The sequence below is a fragment of the Rhodnius prolixus genome, unplaced genomic scaffold, assembly GCF_049639745.1.
Source record: "Rhodnius prolixus isolate KJV_2025 unplaced genomic scaffold, Rpr scaffold_6, whole genome shotgun sequence".
NCBI classification, from domain to species: Eukaryota; Metazoa; Arthropoda; class Insecta; order Hemiptera; family Reduviidae; genus Rhodnius; species Rhodnius prolixus.
Window position 1 is genome coordinate 37,154,798 of NW_027411634.1, and position 25,028 is coordinate 37,179,825.

At 31.3% G+C, this 25,028-nt stretch overlaps 1 protein-coding gene and 2 long non-coding RNA genes across 9 annotated transcripts in view; 1 reads left to right on the forward strand and 2 right to left on the reverse strand.

The window, feature by feature from the left end:
* Positions 1 to 6,493, reverse strand: part of LOC141461050 (uncharacterized) — a 29,886-nt gene extending 23,393 nt beyond the window's left edge. The window contains exons 1-9 of one of the 4 annotated variants that reach the window (XM_074141704.1): positions 6,346 to 6,493; positions 5,678 to 5,764; positions 5,485 to 5,594; positions 5,308 to 5,404; positions 3,434 to 3,526; positions 2,795 to 2,882; positions 2,316 to 2,446; positions 1,154 to 1,330; positions 193 to 470 (exon numbers count right to left, since the gene is read on the reverse strand). In XM_074141704.1, coding sequence (XP_073997805.1) covers positions 193 to 470; positions 1,154 to 1,330; positions 2,316 to 2,446; positions 2,795 to 2,882; positions 3,434 to 3,526; positions 5,308 to 5,404; positions 5,485 to 5,594; positions 5,678 to 5,764; positions 6,346 to 6,408 — 1,124 coding nt within the window. In that variant the 5' untranslated portion in view covers positions 6,409 to 6,493. Of the gene's footprint in view, positions 1 to 192; positions 471 to 1,153; positions 1,331 to 2,315; positions 2,447 to 2,794; positions 2,883 to 3,433; positions 3,527 to 5,307; positions 5,405 to 5,484; positions 5,595 to 5,677; positions 5,765 to 5,956; positions 6,193 to 6,345 lie in introns of those variants that run through there. The other 3 variants (XM_074141705.1, XM_074141706.1, XM_074141707.1) reach the window with 3 other exon arrangements.
* An 11,240-nt stretch (positions 6,494 to 17,733) lies between these two features.
* Positions 17,734 to 20,566, reverse strand: LOC141460305 (uncharacterized). 2 transcript variants are annotated; one of them, XR_012461855.1, is made up of 2 exons: positions 20,380 to 20,566; positions 17,734 to 20,135 (listed from the first exon to the last, which is right to left on the reverse strand). It is a non-coding gene; the product is annotated as an uncharacterized lncRNA (long non-coding RNA). The 2 variants fall into 2 exon arrangements; XR_012461854.1 differs by having other exon boundaries at positions 17,734 to 20,294.
* Positions 20,567 to 20,659: 93 nt separating this feature from the next.
* Positions 20,660 to 24,067, forward strand: LOC141460750 (uncharacterized). 3 transcript variants are annotated; one of them, XR_012462340.1, is made up of 8 exons: positions 20,660 to 20,753; positions 20,941 to 21,054; positions 21,160 to 21,386; positions 21,566 to 21,729; positions 22,727 to 23,039; positions 23,177 to 23,303; positions 23,422 to 23,502; positions 23,625 to 24,067. It is a non-coding gene; the product is annotated as an uncharacterized lncRNA (long non-coding RNA). The 3 variants fall into 3 exon arrangements; XR_012462341.1 differs by lacking the exon at positions 20,660 to 20,753 and having other exon boundaries at positions 20,807 to 21,054; positions 21,212 to 21,386; XR_012462339.1 differs by lacking the exon at positions 20,660 to 20,753 and having other exon boundaries at positions 20,808 to 21,054.
* The last annotated feature ends 961 nt before the right edge of the window (positions 24,068 to 25,028 follow it).

Here is a 25,028-nt window from a genome sequence, read left to right on the forward strand (position 1 = left end):
GGTCGCACTGAATTTTGGCTTCTAGCTAAGCTCCTTTTTGAATTTTAAGGTTAAAAATGCACAGATTTTTTATTATCATTACATTTTATGCTTCACTCTCTCTCTAAATTCAAAGCGACTATCCAAATTTAATTTGGTCTTTAAATATAAAAAATAATAATGATTTTGTCGTAGCATGGGCAATTATATTACCTAAAAGACCTGTAAAGAGCAGGCGCAAACGCATCATAGCAGTGGAGATACTCTGGCGGTGGTTGATGCGGTGGAGGATGATGGTGTGCCATGGCTGCAGCAGCTCGCAGATGTTGCAACAAGAGGGGATCGATCCTACCCTTGTTTGTGGTGTTATTGCCAGCACTGGTACCGCTTACGACAGCGTCTCCCGTACCACTACCGTTATTGTTGTCCGCCAATATTGGATTATTGTTGTTGTACATAAGAATTGGTTCTCTTCTTCCAGCTCCCACATTCTAAAACAAAGAAGTTTATATTTAGTTACGCTTAAAAATAATAAAGATTATTTGCGAAGGAATGAGCGTTGATAAATCTTTTGTTTCAATCAAGGTATACATTTTACTTATCAACTTTAAAATATTTTGAGGTCCGCATTGTTGCATTGTAACGTTGACTTTATAAGCCAGAAGATGCATGCTATCAAAAATATACTTTAACACACACACATACATACACAATAAGAAAAAGGTTGGTGTTTTTTAATTAAAGAAGCATTGTTAAACTTATCGTCTCAGCTTACTCCAATCCGTTAGCAAGTGTAATAATTTACTTTTAAGTATTGTTTTATAGGTGGAATTCAGATTCTCTACAATTATTGATAAATCAACCTCTGACGAGGAAAACCCGAAACCGCTCAGAAATAAAGAAAACACCTATACCAGACGGATAAAATAACGGTACTAAATTTGATCTGAAAATAACAACCCTCAGGTACTTTTATATAAAAGTTGCTATATTTGAAGAAAAACAGTTCAGCAGAAGTAACACATTGTTGAGTAAATTTTGATGTACTGAAAGATTTGTTGTTTGAACATATTTTAAGTTTTAGCAAAATGTTAGGATTTAAATTACGGTAATTGATAGTCGTGTTAGTTTTCGGACCAGATTTTTACATTATGAATAACACATAACTTATTACCTGATTATTTTTAAAGTGATTTTGATTACGCTGGGAGAGATTCCGTGGGAATCCAATTGGTGAGTACTGGTGATTGGGACTATTTTGAAAAAGATCCAAATGTTGCTGCTGCAGTCCAGCTTTATTTTGAAATAATGATATATCTCCATTAAAACTACCGTTTCCTCCTCCGCCCAACTATTAACCAAAACAGAACATTGCACAATTTATCATATTATATTTTTTACATTTATACAAAATTAAATCCTAAATTTTAGAATGTCTATTGCAGTTTGGACTGTACAAATTTTATCAGAAATACATTTTCTAGTAAGTGTACGTCACTTATCAAGTTCTTAATTAAAAATTGACTTTTAGTTTCTGAAACTATTACAAATTGAATTCACTATCTCAAAACGATTCATTTAAGTCGTATTTCTGGTTAATGGATTTCGATCAAAATCTTGGTGGTTAGAAACAAAGCGGAATACAAAGTTTGAGCTTTGAGTTGGGTATTCTTTATGAGGGTACAGATTGCTTAATTTTTAATTAACAATTTCTCACAGTAACTCTAGGTGATGACAAAAATTTTAAGATACCATTTCACAAGATGTATGTATCTCTTTATATTTTCGAGTTTCTTACCATTTTTTCGAAAAACCATACAGCAACTTTTCCTAAAATTGCTTAACATCTAGCGAATAATTGGAAAATAATACACTAAATACTGAAATGGCAGCCATATGAAAATAAACTTAGAAAATAGGGTTACGTTGAACTATTTGATCACTTTTCTTTTATTTGTTAATAAAATAAACAATATTCAAAACCTTTCTGTTTTTAGCTTTCATTATAAGTATAAAATAGAAAATAAAAAGAAGGATGAATCTTTATTTTTGGTGTTTTCTGATATTTTTTTATCACTTGATAATTCAAGAACAATGTTTCAAGTTTAATTGAAACTCTTCAAAAAATACTGGGAACTCAGAAAAGCCTACTTCGTAGTCGCTAAACTCGGAAATTTTAATCGATATTTCCTACTTTTTTTTTTTAATAAAAAAAAAGTTGTTTTTCACATAAACTTTTAAAAGGTATAAGCTGAATTCCAAAATGCCACTATATTAAAAATATAAAACTTTAAAACAAATAATACAAAAGCAAGTACAAATATTTATTTGCTAACAGTTTCAGGATGCGCTGAATGAAGCAGTCCTTCCAAACTCAAGTTAAATTTATCCTTATTCAGCATCTGGACATAATTGTACATTTGCTGCTCATTAGGAAGTTCAGTCTCAAGACCTCCGCAGAAAACACCTACAAAAAAGTAATAATGAGGAATAATCTGTAATTTTGTTAGATGATATATTGCACAAGCGAAAATTAAAACCTATAAAATTGCATAAAACTGTGCCAACATACATATTTAATTTACAAGGAAGCCTAAAGTTACAGTTTTCCACGATCCTACAATTATAAAGTTCGATAAATTTTTCCAGGACAATTCAAAAGTCCAGAGTTAGGTTAGAGATATTTTTCTAAATGTTTTATATTAAAAAGAGTGAAAATTGTAAAATATTTTGCTGAGATTTGCTCTAAGAGAGCGGTTTAAAGCTTATATTTTTACAACTATTTTAAGATAGAAATAAAATATGATCAGAGTACCTGTATTTAAATCGGACGGCGGCACAGGTGGTGGCTGAAGAAATGAAAAATTATTTAAATATAAAGGAGGGTCCTTCACTGGGAAATTCTGTAAAAAAAAAATTCTACTTACATACTGTAAAATAAATTATTTGTATTAGGAGTTTATATATTTCTCTTGTTTTAACAGATAATTTTACAGATTAGCAGGATATAATCAGTATTTCAAAGTCATGACTTAATTTTTTTTTTTTTTTTTTTTTTTGGCGCATCAACAGCTGAGGTCATTAGCGCCCGGAGCTTTTTCCAGTGCACTGCCGGCCTCCGGACAGTGTTCTCTCGTTACAGACAACACTGTCCATCACCGGACAGTGAGCTGTAAGAAGCTCCTAGGAAGAGAAAATCTAAGGGTCAGCTGCTGGATTCGAACCCGGGACCTCCGCGTGGGAGTCCAGTATGCTAACCTCATAGCTAATCCCTTCCCTTTGACTTAATTTGTACATATTTATCTACTGTCTCTAATTAAAATAAAAAAATGCATTCATCATGTATTTTGATATAGATTTATTATTATTATTATTAAATGAAATATAAAATCCTTCGGGAAGTGTAGTTTTGAAGATCGGAAATACAAAATCTCATCTTATTTTATTAATTTACCTGATTGAGGGATGCTGTGGTAGAAGGAAGACCCTGAACTGGAGTATTACATTGTGTATCGATGTTCAAGAGTCCCAAACCAAATTCTACCTCCTAAAAGGAGACAGGTAACACTAATTTTCATATTCTTTACAATGAATATTAAAATTTATATAACGTGGTTAAAATTAACCTACATTTAAGTTTTTTTTTAAATTTTGTTTTAGTAACGTAAATGAGCAAACATATCCCAAACTCGACCATAAGTCGAAACTTCCAATTTTTCACTCACTCCGAGCATTCGTGAAAAAATAATGGAATGCTCACTCGGTTGGTGAAAACAGATGCGATAAAAAAAAACATGTATTCCTAGAACGTTAATCTGAGAGAGATTTAAGTAGTTTTTTTATGTTTACGTAAAAATATTTACTTTCACTTTACTGGAAGTATTGCATTGCATTTTTTGAACAATTATTTCCGGAAATATCAGTTTTGAGGTCTCGTAAATCTGAGAAAATGATTTTCACAAAATGGTCTGTGAGTGCACACACATATAAATGATGTGTGTCAAAACTAGCTCAAAAATGAAAAATCGCAAGACAGATACATAATGTTAAAAATCATACAACTATGAATTACAACTAGCTCTGCATGAAAAACCACCTTTCTTGGAATTACCAAATCAAATTAATCGTTGAAGTAAACTTCATAAGAAAACAATTAACCCATTTTTTGCATTGCCACAAACCTCAAACGTTGCGCATTTTTTCGTTTTCACATTTACTTTTCACACTTGTTAATACTGAGTTCATCCCTAATCACCAACGTCACTTAATTCAACCTTATTTTTCTCTAAAATTGGGGGTTTTATAATCACATCCCAAAAATATAATCCCGGAATACGCTGATTCGAACCTTTAGAATTCATTCGTTTCTTCAGGTAATCTTACAGTCTTCTATCCACAGATGTGGAATATTTGGAACGATTTATATTATATTTTTGGACTTTTTTTACTTAGATTTATTTTGTTTAAAAGAAAGCAATTGTTATGTACTCCTGCCTCCATTTCCGATTCTTCGATTTTCCAAAAACACTCGTAGATCGCAAACATTTTAAAATGATCGTCTGCAAATTTAGGCATTTGAGTTAATTTTTAAATGGCCCTATTTGCTAAATTAGGGATTACAGCTAGAGACACAATACACATTTTACAATACATAAACTTTTTTATCGTTATTAGCTTTGCCTTACATGCTAGTCTAGAATACACCAACAGAAAATTTGTATTCATAACGCTTTGTCTGCTGCAAATATTTCAAGTAATTCGTAAATTCATCACTAAACTCTTAAAACATTTTCCCGTACTCAAAAGTAATAAAAACCAAATTTGATAGGATGATAAAATGCCTTGTCAATAGTGCAGCAAGCAAAAAAATGTAATGGTAAATCAAATGTATTCACTCAAAGCTAGGGGGAAGTCGAGTAGCCCCTTTTCAGCGATCTTGGCACCCTTGAGGTTTCCCCAGCCTAATAACACAATTGTGAAAACAAAAAAATGGAAAATCCACACTGCCATTTTCCACGTTTTCTAATTATTTTTCTGTAATATTTTAAAAAAATACACTTAATTTTTAATGAAAAATGAATGTAGCAGTTGGAGATGAACAATAATTACTTTTTTTATCGTCTTTTATAATATATTAGCTTAAAAAAAACACCTAAATTTAGTATGCAGTCACAACGAAAATAATATTTTTAAATAACCAGGTTGTTACAGTTCGAATATTATTTATATAATCGTTCGAAGTGTTAAAATTAAATAAAAAAGAAAGCAAATGAAAAACAAAAATTGTTCCGTTTAAAGTTAAAGACAAAAATTTACAGTAAGGCTTACCTGAGTCGAGATGTTAACAAAGGGGCTCTGGGATCTTGCACACGAATTTTTATTAACCCATAGCTCTTCAGCACCATTATATATGGTGTTATCAAAACTAAAAACATCAAAACATGGGTTAAACAACCTAAGAAAAAACAAAAAGCTAAGAAAAACAAGAATCTGCAGGAAACCTACCTTTCCTTTCTATCTGAAATGACGGGACAGTCTTCATCAAGTAATTTAGTAACTATGTCGTCCACTATTGAGTTCCCGGCCAATGAACTGTCATCAATGTTCCTTCCATTCTAAACAGTTAAACAAAACAAACGATATAAAACAAATTTTATGAAAATGAATGTATTGTTTAAAAAAAAAAAAATACACTGACCTGTAAAAAGTCTGATGGAGTGAGCTCATATGACCAAGGAGAATATGATTCCATTCCAGCTGATTTAGGAAGCCCATTATAAGTCCCCTGTTAAAATAACCATTACAAACTAAAATAAGCAAAAATTCAATTATAAAAACGAATCGAGTCCTAGCAAAAAAATCTTTATGTCTGGCTAAGACAACATCTGGAACTCTTAAAGTAGTGTCCTAGATTTTCAACAAAGTTAGCCTTATAAATATACGCAAAGAAAAACCTTTTTTCAATATAGTTTAATACCTTCAACATTAAATCAAATTTAATAATTAGCTGTCGTCAAAACATAAAATGAGTCGATGTATGTACAATTGACACCAATCTTTTAAGGCATACTATAAAGTGAAGGGGAAAAGTTTGCAGGCCATATTTGGGCCACATTAATATCTTCGCATAGATAACTAAACTAACTAAACTAAAATAACAACAATTTTTATATATATTATCAACAGCAAAAAAGGAATAAAGATTACCAAATTAAATTAAAAAACATATAATACAATGAAACATATGAGTTGGCACCAGATGACAACATTGGAGCTGAGGTTAGCAATAAATAATGAACAAATGTTGGGCATTAAGGAATTAAAAGTTTAACCATTTAATAATGATAGACAAAATTTAAAATTTACCTGCTGATAATCTACCTTATTAGAGTTCAGAACATTTCCCACACGGATCTCAGACAACGCCATTACATCTCACCTGCATACTTCTCTCACTTCACTAGGGCCCCCTCTAAGAAATTTCTTACAGTTCTACTTGACATCAAGGCAGTTGTGCCAACATCCACATACTATCACTCTACATTCCATTCTCATTAGCTAATTATTTTTAAAGAGAATCTGGAAACAAGATGTTTTATTTTAAACAAATTCATTGTTTTTAAAACAATATTAATTTTCCAACAATTCCCTGCATAATAAAAAAACAAGTGGGGATATCGAAAAATATACACAACGCCCTTAGCCACAACATTAAAATGCCTCAAATACTTTTTCCCCCTTAGAAGTCCCTTTTGAAAGAGGAAGAATTAACGAATCCGTTGGTTTTATATATTATAGCACGCAGGTTTTATGTATTTCTGACTCTAATTAGTTTATACCTTCACAATTTGGTTAGTTACAGCAGAATGATTTATGGTTTTGCCTTATACTCCCCAGAAAAAAGATTCAATTCCTGTTGAACATGGAGGAAAAAGTATTTTAGAAATTACATGTACATATAATGGTCATACTACTAACACTATTTCAAACCTAGAGTATATTAACTATAAACTTGATAACGAATTACTCTAAATTTAAATCTCCATCAGAGCATTGTTATTTTAAACGTATTTGGAAATGTTGCCTGCCATGTTCTTAAAGAATGTCGAAGGCAAGTCCCAACTTAATAAAATAGTTTCAATATCAAAATTGCATTAAAAAAGGTTTCAGTATGATATTAATTTTTAATAACATAATTTTAATGTCATTTATTTTGTCTCTTTCCAGCGTATTGATCTTTTGCTCGCAGTTACCAATAAATAATAAATAGTATTTTCATACATCCAGCAGCACGCACGCACGCACATGGTAGAGGTGATTTCAACCATTATTAATCCGGACAATAAACATAAAAAGGAAATCAACCCACCGCTCTTTATGTGGAGTTGTTGTTTAGGTAGGATTATTCATGATTTAATACCTAAAAGTATTTCAAAAGAAACTTATCCTATTAATACCAAATATATTTCTCCTTAAACTGAATGAGAAAAGTTGTATTTCATTAAAAAGTATTTAATCTGCTGTTAATTATTTTTGGTGACTGAATCATGGTTTCAATAGGATGAAAAATTAATGCCAGTTTCAGTCATGATAAACTTTATTATGTCGAGCTTTTCTACCTAGGGACTAGGTCATCTTCAGGGCTAATTTACAATGCACTGTTTTACATCATTAGAGGGTTGGTGTGTCTTCTGTCTTGTATTGAGAAAGTTGACGTGCTAGCGAAAAAAGCCATTTTGACTACTGGACAGGAGCATACTCCTGTGTTCAGATTAGCGGTCCTCGAAAGTGCTTTAAGAAAACGTGGTTCTGACGCATGCGAAAGCTGTATGATCTGGAAGAAGAAAATAAGGGTAAATATTACTGGTTTACCGCCTAGGTTCCCCATGGTTTGTAGAAGCACTGGTGGAAGAAAGGCATTTTTACACAACAATGCGACGGAGGTTCAACCGTAATGTCACAAATCCACACCTGCATAAAATCAAGTTATTAGATTGTTCTAAATGTGATTGCGGTGCCGGGGAGGATGAGGACATCTCTAACCTGTCAATTGTGTCTACCAAAAGAGTTACAATTTTTGTATTTATACAGTTTTATAATTATAATTACTGTGCAGAATTACCGCCTTTTAGATCGCTACAGTTTTTACGGTAAATATTGAGGCATTATTGGGAATCTTATCTCATCTCCTCTTTAGATGCAGCAGATAAAACAGAAATAGAGACAAGTTCCTAAAGGGATTGGCAGCACATGTAGGATTTCCCTTTATTGCTAAAAGTATTTTAGCTATAATGCGCTACGAAGGCTTCAGCCTAGGGCCTCAAGATACTCAAATTGTTATCAAAATTAAAATTACACTATTCTAAAAACAGTACTAATAACAACATGTTTCATATAACATATTGATATACATCACAGTAGTGATGTATTTTATTATCTCTCATGTAATTTACAAACTTAAAAATGGGAGGTGAAAGGGCCTTATAAGCGGAATAGCCCCTTTTCAGCTAAATCCGGACCTGACTCTAAGCGTACAACTCTTAACGAAGTGACATTCAGATACCATTGTATTGTTCTAGGTAGGAAAAGCCAGTAAGCTGCGCTCAAGTGATTATCCGAACCAGATATCCACCACATTTCTTTAACGATTAAAACGTAAATGAATAATTTTGTAATCAATCAATTAATAAGATTTGGAATATATGTAAAAAAAAGAAGACAGTGGAGTAAAAATTGAGCACTGAACTAGTAGAATGAAATGTAAGCAAACACACAAATACAACGTTAGTATTAGAACCTAAATCTGTTTTCATTAAAAGGTTTAGTTTGTGAAAATGACAGTTAAAAAAATTAGTCGCTACCTTTGTAATAATTGTTAAGTATATACTGTCCACTTTTTTATTGTCTGATTATAATCCATGGGTAAAATAGGATTATTTTCAGTTTCATTTATCATTTGTTTACTTGTTTTAGAATCAAGCTTTCCACCTAAGGACTAGATCATCTTCTGGGCTTATACTTATTAATAAACTTGATTTAATTGTAAGTTGCAATGGTGAAATTTCACTCAAGATGTATAACAAGTTTCAATAGTAATAAATGTAGTCTATGAAAATTATCTTGACCCTAGGCCATAAAATTGGCATTAAAACAAAAATATATGACTGAAACTGAAAATTATCTATTTTTTCCTTTTCATAAATAATGTTTCATGTCTACTCACATACCCATTCCTATGACTTGAAATCAGATCTTTAGTTTACAGGTATAAAAAATTCTGAGTTACAATAGCTTAATTATTCTTTAGGTCTTAAATTATAAAAGTTTTTCTTAAAGAGAGAATAAAGTTAAGAGAAAAGTTATGTTTGTCTGTTTTCGTTATCATCATTTATCAGGAACGTTTGTGTGAGTTTCTGCTGTGGTTGACATCAGAAGTTATCAGAGAATCACATTCAGAAGCTCCTACTAAAGGGCCCAGGAAGAAATAATAGTTAAAAATTCTCTGCTTATTTCGTGTGAATCCTTAATTATTTTTTTTTTTTCAGAGGAGTTCGTCCTTTTGGTGTCTCATTATCGATTTGCGGATGGGATGATGGCAAACCGACTTTATTCCAATGTGATCAGTCAGGTGCATATTTTGCTTGTAAAGCTAAGACAATGGAGAAGAATTATTAAAACTGTCCGGTAGGACAGTTGTATAAGGGTTGACCATCAAAAACTGCACGAAAAAGCGTAACGTTGAAAAACACCCAACTTTGACAATTTTTTTCTCTTTTTCTATAAAAGATAAAATTCCCAAATTTTCTTTAAATCTTACTCCAAACCCTCCTTCATAACTGTAATTTTTTTGCAACCACCCAGATCTAATAGGTTTCGAGAAAAAAGTTGCCGAAAATGAGCAAAAACCGCTTTTTCAAAAAATGTTCTTGTTCTTGTTCTTCTTCTTGTTCTTGTTCTTGTTCTTGTTCTTGTTGTTACCTTTTTTGTAAACAACGTAGCGCCTAAACGCGTGAACCGATTTTCATGAATGAGGTGTCATTCGATTCGGAATTTTATGTAGATGTGCCTTTTGGGGGTCTCGACCCTGTACATCGTATGGGAGAGGAGTTAGCCCCCTTTATGTAAGGCCCCCTCCAAAATTATTATTACTAATTACTCTGTAAATCTTGGCCCGATTTTGATAAAATTTGGTAGGATGATAGGGTTAGGGCTCCCCTACGTAACATTAAAGCGGCGATCAGCTCTTACACTTGTTAAGGGGATGTATAGGAATCGTTTCAAATTATCGACACGTGAACCGATTTTCATGAATGAAATGTCATTCGAATCGAAATTTTGTACAGATTTGCACTTTAAAAGTCTCGACGCCGTGCCTCATAAGGAGGGGAGTTTGCCCCACCCAAATAAGGCCCTTTCTAAAACTATTATTACCAATATTTCTATAACGCTTAGTTTGATTTTGATAAAATTCAGCTCGAATAAGTGGTTAAAGCTCCTCTACATTGCTGATGCTCTTGCACCTACTAAGAGGAAGTACTGCAATCGTTTAAATTATCAATGAGTGAACCGATTTAAATCAATGAATTGTCGTTCGATTAAAAAATCTTTGCCTCTTTGCCTAGAAGTTCTGCAATCGCAGTTTATTTTTCTTACTCCTCTTAAAAGGAAGTAATGAAATCGCAGTTTAATTTTGCTATTCACGCACAAATACCTTCCTATGTTATTCAAAACGCTTTTTCAAGAAAAGTTGTTACTGAGGATGGTTTGGGGGACCTTAACGATAATCATTCTTTAAAAAGATCTCTCTAGTGGTAGTTACGGTTCCGACTTACCATCTTATCAGGTTATAATGATAGAATTGCTTATTCCAAATTTAAAAAAATCTGTAAAGCAGATATGTAACTTTGTAAAATAGACAAAAAGGAAAATCTATCCAAAAGGTACAAAAATCTCTTTAACAAAAACTTACAGTTTAAAATGTTAAGTATAAGGGTTGATTAAACGCCAAAAGGTACACAAATCAGCAAGCACCCAAAATTTCATTAATTCTTCATTAATATTTAAGTAATTTTACTGCATTAATATTCATTAATATTTTTTAGAATTTATTAGATGTCACAGACCCTTATGCTGGCCATTTTCGTCTACAAAATATTTGTTCAAGTAGCACTGTAGATTGACTGTAATATCTAGTTATTTATAATAATCAAACTATTAAATACAGGTTAAAAAGAAAAACGTTATAAAAAATAAAAAAAAATTATGAGGCTAAAAAATTCAAAACTTTTTTTTATAAAAAAAAATGTAATATGTAAAATAAAGTAAATAAGATATGTTATTTTTAGGACAGCTAATTATTCCAGTATTTTACTATAAGTAAAATTAAATTAAAATAGAGAAATCAATAATTGTTGTTGAATAATCTACTTGTTATAACTGTGTGTTATTTGTGCTCTCGAATATTTCGGTAAGACGAATTCAAGACAGTAGCCTACTCTAACTTTGTCTTTTTCTACTTTAACATGCATGTACATATGTGTGATTTATCATAATTATAACAAAAAAATATTATAAATGAAGTGGCCAGCATAAGGGTCTGTGACATCTAATAAATTCTAAAAAATATTAATGAATATTAATGCAGTAAAATTACTTAAATATTAATGAAGAATTAATGAAATTTTGGGTGCTTGCTGATTTGTGTACCTTTTGGCGTTTAATCAACCCTTATACTTAACATTTTAAACTGTAAGTTTTTGTTAAATATTGATGGAAAAACTTTTCTAGAATAAAGGTTTTTATTTTATTATTACTATCTTTGTCACTTGCACGTGGTAATTTGTATTCAACACTGGTTAGATAGACCTGTAGGTAAGAATGGACATAAGAGCCAAACCCGCTGCTGTTTAAAGATCTGTGGATTTTAAATGGAAATACCATAGATATAATATTACCATTAATATAGGAGATACCATTGAACATAAATATTAATTGATTGATTAATCAAATGTTGCGAGATTTTCAATGATATCTAAGCAGGTTTATTTCGGTCAATCTGAGCTATTTCGAATTTTCATCTTCATGAAAGAACAACCATCATGATATTGTTCAGCATTGCTATTTCAACCAACGAACAGGTATTTTTTTTAAGTAGATTAGAAGTCATAATCTCTAAAGCGGCAATAACTCTTTACTGATTGATTTATTTTTTTGAAAATTTCCCTACAGTTTATTTAATTGGTTTAGTAAAATTTGTACAATATCTGTATTGCTTTTACTGAAGAACCCATTTATCTGGTATGTTGGTTTTGAATAAGGAAATTCTGGGAAGCTCTAAAATACTGTAATTGGCATTTTTTTAAAACTCTGTTTTTAATTTAATAAAAAAAACCAAAGGTGTAGAATTGTCAAATATTTTTCACATTGTTTTTTTGAGGAACTCTTCCAATCACTGGTTTCATTTATAGTGTTTTAATATTCATTTATTAACTTATTTTTCGATGAATTGATTTGAAACAAAAGTTTATGTAAAACGATTTATTAATTTTGATTGTGTTTGCAGGCATGAGGGGAACCCCTTTCACTCTTGCTTTTTAGTCTCTACATCTCAGATCTGGTTGATTTCTTCAAGTCCAGAAATGCCTCTTTAAACACAGAGGATAATAATAACAAGATTTTGTTGCTGTGTTTTGCTGATGATGTGGTGATTTTTGCTAATTCAATTATTGACGTGCAAGAGAAACTTTGTGTCCTAGAAGAACACTGTAAACTTAACTCGCTAGCTGTAGTTAGCAAAAGCAAGGTAGTTCATTTTTCGAAATGTACTCGTGCAAAGAAATTTAGAAGATTAGTAATAAACAACAGTAAGTTGAAATTGTGAATTGTATAATTTACTTAGATGTTCTTTTTTGCTCATCTGGCAAATTTTATCAAACTTGCACTACTTTATTTCTAAAGGGAAAGCCGTGGCATCTAAAGTTAAAAATATTTTAATTAATTCTGGAGCGAATTCGAACCATGCTAGAATCAACGGTGAATATAAAATAATAATATAAATTTTTTAATAATAAATAAATAGAACCTTTTTTCAAAGAAAATTTACCATTAACATAAATCTTCATTTTTGTAGCTTTCATAGCAAAATATGCACCTAATAAATCACAGTAAATAACTGGGTTTTTGTTTTTGATTTAGGTGTGACAGTGGTTCTGATCTTAAAAATGAACTTGGTGAAGTGCTTTAGAACTTGAAGGACGTAATAAGAGAGTTTAATCGCAGAGACCCAACAAATTAAGAGAATTTTCTTGATAACATTATAAATGAATTCATTAGCGTAAGGTACGTCAGAAAAATTTGATTATATATATTGTCTTGAAGAATCTCTTTTAAGTACCCAGCAGAATATGGAGATGAAGCAAAAATTTCTAATTTAATTCCTTTTCACTCCAGTTTGAGTGGGCCTTTTGGTTTTCACACGTCAGTTTTTAAGTACATGTCAAAGAACAAGTATGTTTTTTCAAGAAAGCTATCAGGCCAGGAAAAATATTAATCCACCTGGAGCCTGACCAGTTAATATTATTACCGGCAGTAATGCAGATGTAATAATGCTGCTGAATGGTTTAATTATTTCAGTCATGTGGGGAAATGTATTCATATCAGTATCAAGAAACGGAACTCAAGCATAAAGGCTTCTGTATTCAGAGAAGAGCGCCGAACTAAAATAATACTAAATAGTTGTTAGCCTCTCCAACTATCAAAAACACATTTCTGTCAACACTCTTTTATAGGTACAGATTTCAAAAGGGAATACAATTATTAATATCCTTACTAGTTCTTGAAAAAAAAGAACAAATTAAACTATGGAATGTTTTGGAGACTTTTACTCTGAAGGTTTCCTAGAGAATACTTTTATTTTCACATTATGATTAAAAGTGATAGTTTCTTGAGACTTCTACAAGAGAGATATCAAGTATCTGTCAAAGAGCAAGTATGTTTTTTTCAAGAAAGTAATAACTTGAGCCAGAATTGTTCAATTTATACGTTTAAAATTTGGTCTCTCCTTTTTTTGTAAGTCAAATAGTTTGAATAATGAATTCACTTTAGGTATTATGACTGAAATTAGATTAAAATGTCTTTCCAAATGTCTAGGTTTTTTTAAACATTACGTGAAATTTCATTTCATTTAAAACAAGTTGCGGGAAATTATCCATTTATTCTTTACCTGCAGCTAATTAGTGTAATTACTAATATTTTGCATGTTAAAGAATCTAATTCTTAATTTTTAGAAAATTATGTGAATATTTGGGGACAAAATAACATTTGCAGAATTTATTGCCATATTTTACTTGAAATGAACTACTGTTATATGTATATGTATATTCCTCAAAAATGGTAAATGGTTTTCTTTTCTCTCTCATTATCTATTGTCCCAGTCACCTTACCTACCTTAATGATATCGTTAAAAATCTTGTGCTTTCTTTTTTAGGTTGATCCAATCTATAGTTAGGGAAAAAAGATGGAGATGGGATTCCTCGTTTGTATGCTAATAGGATTTCCAAGTATTTCAACAAGTTCTGGTTGCAAGATATCCATTTGGTGCTTTAAATTCCTCTTAAAATACGAAGTTTAGCATAATCTACAACATAGGGTAGCTATGTTTCTTAAGACAAGTATTGATAACTCAAGATTAATGAGCCAACAAAGAATGTGCTGTCCAAATAGAAAATACTTGGTGTAAAATGTAATGAATTATATAATAAAAAAGTAATATCTGTATAGTTCTTCACTTCTTGATCTCTGATAAATGAAATCTCGTAAAGTAAAATAATTTATTAATTCCGAAGATCAGCATTTAAACTATTGAAGTATAATATATTAAATGTACAATATCTGATCAATTTCTCCATGGTGTCAATAGTTGTATTACTAAGTTAACTAATATATAACTTGTTGCTCTATAAATTATATTTTGTAACTATTTAGTATCCTAAAGAATCAATAATGTTTTACCTCAAGATGAAATCAATTTTTTTAAATTAACATTGTAAATAACTTACTTCGTCATGAATAAGAGAACAAATAACAATTTACTGTTAAACATAAAATCAAATGATACATTGATTAACTTAATTACAAAGTTTTATTCCAAGTTTAACCAATATTAATCTGCTACAATACGGGGAGTTAGAAGAAGGTTTCAGTCCTCACTAGGGTATGTCGCCGTGAGGGTTTCGGTTTTTAAAATTGATCAACTAGATATTTACTGTATATTTATTGTATAATTAGTTTAGCCTATCTGTCTATTTAGATTGCGATTTTATTTATCAACCAAGTCTGCCTGTAAATTGCTTATTTACTGCTTTTAAATTTGAATATCGTAGCGAGGCATACATTAAACAAATTAGGCCGGCAACTTTTGAATGAATAGTTTCAAGGAAAAAGAAGAAAAAAAAGCTTAATCTTCAAGAGATTGACAGATAATTCCCTTTTTTCTTTTCTAACATAGTACCTCGAAGCCAGGCGAAGATTATACATACACATTAGATGAGCGAGTTGGGGAGATAAAGTTTCAGAAAAATGAAAAAATATGAACATCTTCATTAGCTTTTCTGAAAATTCGTAATTTTAATTTCTAACAAAGTTTTAATTTCTAACAAGCGTGTATCATACACTTCAGGCCATCCGATTTCTGAACCTCTACATCCAAAACTAGACAACTTACGGTAATTAATATACATCTGACGTAAAGATAAAATATTAGAAACAGAAAGCAAGAAAATTGCAGTAAAACTAAGCAAGTAATGCAAAGCAAGATTTTGCATTTTTTCTTTTTTTCTGAACCGCTACATCAATACTAGCATACCCCATATGTATAATATTCGCTTGGCATGAATAATGCATTGTTAGAAACACAAATAAGAAAATTACAGTAAAATTAAGATAGATTTTGTATTTTTCCTGAATCTCCGCATCCAAGATTAGCTCACCTAATGTGTATAATGTTCAATTGGCGTAACAATTTTTTGTTAATTACCGAAGACAAGGAACAAGGAATGTACCCTTGGTTTAAAAAATTAATGTTAGAAAAAAAAACCAGGAAATTCCTGTAAAACTAAGGAAGATTTTGTTTTTTCTTTTTTGTAACGTCCACATATTTTATAGGTAGCCTTTATTTAGATAAAGCGTACCTAATGTGTATAATACACAACTGTCATAAAAATAAAGTACTGGAAACAGAAAGAAAGGAAATTGAAGTAAATCTTAGGAAGATATTGTATTTTTCTTTTTTGTTCGCAACCTCTACATCAAAAACTAGCCTATCAAAGCTGTATAATATGCGCATTGCATAAAAATAAAATATTAGAAACATTATTGTTATTATTTAAAGAAATTCCAGTAAACTAAAGGAAGATTTCTGAACTTCTACATTGAAAACTTGCCTACCTAATGTGTATAATAGAGAATAGACATAGAAATACGACGTTACGAACCGAAAAGAAGTAAATTCCAGTTCAAATAATGAAGATTGTTCAATTTTCTTCTTTTTTTTAATCTCTTTACCCAGAACATGCCAATCTAGGGCGCACAAAGTACGCCTGGCTTAAAAATACGACTTTACAAATAGAAAATATTGAAAATCTAGTAAAACTAACGAACATTTTTCGTATTAAATTCAAATAAGAAGTTAGTTTTGCTGGAATTTCCTGATTTTCTGTTTCTAAAATACTATTTCTTAGCCAGATAAACATACATATTAGGTCGGGTATAGTTTTAGAAAAAAGAGGAAAATAGAAAATCATAGTTTTACTGAAATTTCCTTTTTTGTGTTTCTAACATTCTATTTCTTAGTCATGCATAGATTGTACACATTAGTTCGTCTAGTTTGGGTGCAAAGGTTCAGTAAAAAAGGAAAAATAGGAAATCATAGGTTTTCTAGAATTTCTTTATTTTCTATTACTAATATTCTATTAGTTAGCTATGCGTACATTGTACACATTATGTAGTCTACTGTTGGATGCAGAGTTTCAGAAAAAAGAGAAATTTGGAAATCGTAGGTAGTTTTACTGTAATTTCTAACATTTTATTTCTTTGCCAATACATTATACTCATTAGATCGGCTAGTTTTGGATGTAGAGTTTTAGAAAAACGGGAAAAATAGGAAAGCATAGTTAGTCTTACAAAAATTTCCCTATTTTCTGTTTCTAAAATTCTATTTCTTAGCCATGTGTACATTACATTGTACATATTAGGTAGTTTAGATTTTGGTGTAGAGGTTTAGAAAATAGGGAAACTAAGAACAGATTGTATTACTGTAATTTCTACAGTTAGTACAGGCTAGTTATGGAGGTTTGCGTTCAGTGAAAAATATAAAATAAGAAATCATAGTTAATTTTACTGAAATCTCCTTATTTTCTGTTCTTTAAATGCTATTTTCTAGCCAGGAATACATTATATTCCTTCTAGGTTGGCTAGTTTGGTTTCAGACTTTTCGAAAAAAAGGAAGAATCAGAGATAGTTTAATGGTTCAACTGGTGATTCCTTATTTTGTGTTTCTATATTTGAGTTTGTACGCCTACTGGAAACTAAACTCATTAGGACAACTATTATTGATTTGGAGTTTCAGAAAATGAAGGAAAAAATCATTTGTAGTTTAAATTTCTTACTTCTTTTTTCTAACAATCTAGTTAATGCTATCATAATCATTAGATCTACCACTTTTTGATGTAGAGGGTCAGATAAAAAAAAATTCATTAGTTGTACTGGACATTCTTTATTTTTCAATTTTAACATTGTATTTCATAGCCAGGAGTACGTTATAACATACACATTAGAAATTCCACATTTTATGTTTTTCTCAGTTTATATATAAGCCAGGCCTACAATATACACATTAAGTCAGCTAGTTTTGGATAAACAGCTTCTGAAAAATGGAAAATTAACATTAGTTTACTTGGCAGTTTCTTTTTTCTACTGCTCACGTTTTATTGCTAAGCCTGTTATTACAGTTATACACACTTGGCCGACAAGGTTTTGATGTGTAAAATTCCCTATATTTTGTTTCTAACATTGTATTTCTAGGCCTAGCGTACATTTTACAAATTTTGTTCCCTAGTTTTCGATGCAGTGTTTTAGAAAAACCGGAAAAAAGTAAAAATCTTCATTCGTTTTATTGGAAGGTATTTTTTTTTCTGCCTCTAACATTCTAGTTTAAGCTAGGCTTACATTATACCCAAGAGGTCGGCTACTTTTTGATATAGAGATGCAGAAAAAAAAAATCTTAAATAGTTTTACTGGAAATATTTTATTATCTCTTCTTAACAGTGTATTTATAATCCAGGAAAAATTGAAAATGTTCATTTGCTTAATTGAAAGTTCCTTAATTCTCGTTTCTAACAATGTATTTCTAATCCCGGTGTACATATCACATGATAACTAGTTTTGGATGTAGTAGTTCAGAAAAGTGGGAAGAAACGGAAAATAATCAATAGTTTTTTTGGAAATTCCTCATTTTCTCTATATAACATCGTATTTGGAAGCGAAGTATATATAATACATTTTAGATTGGCTAGTATGTTCAGAAAGAAAAAAGGAAACTCTTCATGTTCCCAAAACAGCAGGGAGTTTAAAAACCCTCTAGAAGAAATGTCAGCTGTCCGAGTTACAAATAAGCAACTTGTGCTAGATGAAGTGAGGTTGGCTGAGATTTGAGACAAAAGTCTAAAAACCAATAAAACATTTATTAAATTCTTGATTAAATGCTACAGAAACAGAGCAGGTCAATTTCAATACCCCTGTATTTTTCTAACCAAGTCTGCACTGGAGCATCATAAAACTTTGAAGAATGGTATTTAAATATTATTATAAATAGTAAATGATAATTATTATTAATTAAATAACAGTATTATTAATTTTTTTCTCTTTAGATAGATGAGTTTTTATCAGAGACAAATCCATTTTCTCCTAAAAGATCCCTGGATTTTAACACAATCTTCTCTTCAGTGTTCTATTTTTTAGCCCATTTCGGTGTCGGTATTGAATCTCCTGAAGTTCCCGAACAATGGTTTATTCAACATTTAATGTAAAAAAGTAACAGGGAAGATCCTAGCAGTAATGTTAATGAACTGGCTAAAGAAGCTCGCATGAGTTCCACAAGCCTGGTTGCTGAAGACAGAAATCCCGCTGCACCGAAGCACAACAGATTTCCAGCCTGATTAACGGAGGTCCATCCCTAAGAATAGGGCAAATAAAAGAGTTAATGTTACAGAAGATATAAATTGAGTCACAAGTGATCAGGGTTAGTAAACCACAGATAAATAGAAGAATAAATGGCAGACAAATAATGTAAGGCTAACTCTGCTGGTAGCTGCCCCAGAGACAATTACCCAATTACGTAGAGTAAATTGATGTATACCTGAAGGTATATGTGTGCAACTATGATGCCATAATGGAAGTTTCAATACTTCGCCTTAGGAATGGTTTACACACTGATTAAGTTGATAATTGGGCGCTTGCTCAGTTCAGCACGTTGTTTCTTGTTCTTGAAAAATAGAGCAATTAATATGAAAAGGGGTTATTATTTAAACCACTAAATAGGGCACTCTCTTATTTGTGACCCCTAAAATGATAATTTTAAAACTTAAGGATTCTCTTGAAATAAGCAGTCATTTTTTGTAAATAGTATTTTCATCTAGTTCAGTTGGTGCCCTTTATTGGAAGCTTCTGGATGACATTCTGTTTACATCTTAAGTTAACTACAATAGAAACACAATCAAAAGATGAATGATGCTTAACGTAAATATAAAAAAAATGAAATTGTTTAAGGACTTTTCCAGCATAGGCCGAAAAACTCTCATATTTTAAGACCTAAGCCATAATTATTAACAAATTGTAACAGCGTCATCTGATTTCCATTCATAATAGTGAAGTGAGTAGAAATGAGTACCTGGACAATTTCTTCTAAGGAGTTCAACAGAAACCTCACATCTAGGTCACATTCCACTTTTTCTAGGACCGCTAGGAGAGTTCTCATATCTTTGTAATATCATAGAATTTTTTCACCAGTACCTGTTTGCGTTCTCCTCCTCTGGTCTTGAAGTCCTAAAGGTATCTTATCACAAACATATAAAAAGCCAATAGATGCTCCTTACTCAGAGCCTCTGAAAAAAAAAATCCACTCAGAGAAGGCTGTGCCCAGTTAGAATAAATATGCCTAGATGAACTGACACTGAAGTTAAAAAATCAACACAGAGGGGACGATTGTGTTAAAATCCACGGATCTTTTAGAGCAAATGGATTTGTCTCCGATGTTTCCTCAACTATCTCACGAAAAGAAAAATAATAATATTAATCTTTAAATAATTATTATCAACTATTTACTGTAATTATCTAATATTTAAATACCATTCTTTTATGTTTTACAGAATTCTTCAGTGTCGCAGCTTTTAACGACCAAAATATCCTTCTGGCGTATAGGATTAAAATAAAGTCTGTTTCCTATCTTCCTAAAGAAAAAATAAAAATAATAAAATCGTGGCTCAAATTTAATCCTGTTGAGTTAAATAACCAACTCAACATTATCAAAAGAGAAGGTTATTGTTAAAGGTTTACATAAATCGCCACCAGAGCGCTCTGATAATTGGAAAAATACTTTTAACAACCAAATAATGTTAAAATTTCAAGTTTTGTATTAGGATACAAACCAGCGTAGGAGCTAAAATATGATATTATTACTTTTTTTCATATTTATCAATTTTTTTAAAATATTTAAGTATAAGGTATTTGTTTTGACAATTTTTTGTATTCATTTAACTCATATTTTAAACAAATTCATAGCTCTTTAGCTGTAGGTTTTCTTAAAAATACTATTAGTAAGAAAAAAGTGAATTTTAATCAATTTCTAGACTAAAGGTTAGAAAAAGTACTGCTTTTTTGTTTTGTTTTGTTAACATGTTTCTGTTACAGGCCATAATTTTCCTAAAAACTACTAAGATATAATAAGTTTTAGAAATAATTTAAGAGTGTATGATAAAGATCAGAGTTTAGTAAAAGTGCAATTTACTAACTTTCAGACACAAGGTAATTCTTTAGTTTCTTTGTTTTTACTTTTAATTCTGAAAATATAAATGTGCATAGTAAAAAAGGTAATGCACTATATTAATAATTAATGATCCCAACTTTTAGAGAAAATAAGGGTATAACAGAAAGGATATGGTTAATGTTTCATATTTTCAAGGGAACTCAGCTCACTTTAGCTAACTGGGTAATAGTACTGCAGAAAATCGAACTGGAAATACTTTATTCTGTACCTTTGCTAAAGAATAATTACATTATGATTAAAAGTGACAGTTCTTGTTGTATATAAAAGAGAAATTTCAAATATGTATCTCAGAGAAAGTATGTTTTATCAAGTAAGTATCAACTAATATCAATTTCAATGTAACTCGTAAACCAAAGTGCTAAAAACAAGATTGCAAAACTTTCGGAAAATATAGAACAGTTTCCTTTTTTCTCTCTCACTCTATTTTCACTATAACTTTAACTCAGAGATTTCGTTAAAAATCATTAAAACGGTGATTTCTTTTTTTAGATGAATCCAATTCACAATTCCAATTCATTTGATGGAGAAAGGCGAAAAATGAAATCGCTCGTCAGTTAAATATAAGGTTTCCAAATACACTACTTGAAATTTGAAACCTACCACCTACATATTCGCTGAAATAGGCCACCTCAGTTGCTGGCGGGATGTTGTAGGTATGTTATTACTTTCTTAAAAAGTCTGTTAAGACAATTACCGTAAGAACTGAAGCGATTTGGAAGGCGGTAATTCTTCTTGATGATTCTAAAACTGCACACCAAAAAATTAAACGTGTGATAGATCCCATAATTACAGAAATAGCAACTCTTTTGGTAAGCACAAAAGAGAATGGACAGGTTGCATCTGGAGTGGCTGAAAGGGCATGCTGGGATAATAGATAATGAGAAATTTGACGTACATTTTGTCAGGGGAGCATACTCCGGTGCTCAGATTAACGATTAACGACGGCGAAAGCTGTGCGATCTGGAAAAAGAAAATAATGGTAAATATTACTGATTAAAGCCTAGGATCCACAACAAGCCATGGTTTGTTGAAGCACTAGTAGGAGAAAGGCATTTTTAATCAACAATAATGCGACGGAGGTTCAACCATTATGTCACGAATCCACACCTGCATAAAATCAAGTTATTAGATAGTTCTGAATGTGATTGCGGTACCAAGGAAGATGAATGACATCTCTAACCTATCAGTTGTGTTTACCAAAAGAGTTGCTAACTTTTTTTTATTTATGGGATCTAACACATCACACAGTTTATTTTTTGGTGTGCAGTTTTAGAATCATTAACGAGAATTAATGTGCAGAATTACCGCCTTCCAGATCGCTACAGTTTCTACGGTAAATATTGAGGCATTATTGGGGCATCTCCTCTTTAGATGAAGATGATATAACAGAAATAGAGACAAGTTCCTAAAGGGATTGGCAGCAGATGTACGATTTCCCTTTAGCGCAAAAGTATTTTAGCTATAATGCGCTACGAAGCATTTAAAAATTCATTAGTGGTGATAAAATAAAAGTATAGGATGCAGAGAGACTCCATATCGTCTACATTAGTTCTTATTTATTCCCACAATTACCACTACACGACTAAATACACCATTCTAAGCGCACAGCACTTAACGAAGTGAGATTCAAATACCATTGTATTGTTCTAGGAAGGAAAAGCCAGTATACAGCGCTCAAGTTATCATTATCTTATGGAAGCTGCGAAGAAGAAAGCTGTGGAAGAGAGTCACTCTTACCTTGAGGCAGTCATGGAGAAGTGAGAAGTGAAAGAGCCTGCGCCATTCCTCAACTCAATTGAATATTGAAAAAGATAGAGCCGGTTTTTTACACCAAAATATTGTAAATTGAGGCATTAGAAGTCAACAGTAGCTGAATATAACAACAGTTTGATTTTTTCCAGCCCTCATTAAAAATATTGGGTAATGTGCAAACACGACCACAAACACAAGAAATAAATAACAAGTAAATAGTATACTAATTTTCAATTAAATAAAACTTTTTCAATTGGGCTTATCATTTTTTTAATTTATTGAAAAAAAGTTTAGACTGATTTAAAAAAGCTAATCTTAAAAAATTACAAAAGTATTGTTTTTTTTCAGACCAATCAACAACATTGTCAATGAAATCACGTGTATGGTTAGAAATTTAATTAATTTTCATTTTTATAATAAAATTTCTTGGGATTACAAAAAATATATTCAACTGTAGACGGCAACACTAGTTTCAGTTCAGTATTCTTTATTTATTTTGATAGAAAATCATTTTACATTAATTACTATAGCAGTAATAATACATTTTTTCAGTAATAATAAATCTTTTTGATATAAACAATACCTTTTTCTAGTGAATTGATTGCAAAACGGTTTTTTGAGGTTGAAATAAACTCAAACTGCTTGATAAATGCTATGATTGCTGCAATTTAAACGTAAGTGTGAATTAAGATACGACAATTTATTCTCAGTAATATTTTACAATACTTTATTCCTATAATATGTACATTATTCATTAAGGAACTTTAATTTTCTATTAAGTTCATTTATGTAACAGAAAATGAAGATTTGAAAGTACAGCTAGCGCGGCAAATTTTTGAGGCGCGACAGTTGGGATGGTTTTGCCATGTTTTGGGGATGGAGGATGGACCTCCATTATAAACGCTCCATTTTAGTTCTCCAACCGAACTATACACACTGTGTATAGTACCTTATAATTCGTTTTGTCACAAGCAAGTTGGTAAAACAAGATACAGCAAGCTTCACTTCTACCTGCAATCTTACATAAATCCTCCAGATAAACATCTTTCTTCAAGAACTCTTCGTGACAACCCGACAAGAAGCCTTCAGAGACAGTGGCCTTGTGATCTCCTCTCTAGTGAAGAGAGCGACTAACAGCCTAATGTTTTGAAGTGTTACCACTGGGTGACTTCTCCACTCGTTTGCTTCATTTATTATTCTGTTATCAATGTAACTTATAGCGCAAACGCGCTGATTATAGCAAAAAGAAACGCCAAAAAAATTATTTCATTGAATAATATTTCAGATTGAAAAAGCCGATACTGGAGCACTGCTGCAAAAGTGTGTCATCAAATTACTCTAAAATAAAAGAAAGTTTAGAAACATGTATCAAAATTATTTCATTATGAATCAGTTATAATTGCACTGCATTAAAATAGAATAAATAATTTATAACACTAATCTAATACCACTTCTATAAACATAACCATAAAACATTTGGTCATATATTTGTAAATAATAAAAAAAATTGAAAAAATTAAATACATAGTTTTTGTATGAAAAATTACAAAAAATAGTATGCCAATGCATTCTAACGGCCATTGGTTGAACTACGCTAAAAAATTAGTTTAGGCTATTGCCGCTAGAAAGCATGAGAATGTACTTTTCAAGTTGTTTGAAGCCTAATGGCTTCTACTAATCTAATGATAGCATTACGTCAGCAAAAAAATGGAATTCCATTTAGTATTATCTCAGTGACGAAGGAGTGAAGGTCGCTCTGTCGCTCATCTCACCAAATATGTCTGACTTCAATCTTCAATATGTCTGACTTCCATCTTGAATAAATAATTGAAAATGGAAAAAAATAGCTGAATTTTTTTATGAAAAATAACGAGGATTAGCATGTCCATGCATTCTAGCGGCAATGGCTCGAACTACATAAAACATTAGTTTAGGCTATCGCCGCTAGATAGCATGAGAATGTACTTTTATAACACTTTGAAGCCATCATCTCTGCTGGATATACGTCAGACATAAAAAAATTCAGTACCATCTCAGTGGTCGAAGGAGGGAAGGCTGCTCGTCGTCCGTGTTTCACCAAATATGTCTGCCATCTCTCTAAAAGAGTCATGGGAAATGTATTAAACACTGTTGACGGTAAGTGCAGTTTGAGCCAGGTTGTTGATCAATGGCAGGATTGGTAAATATTTGCACCTTGTAA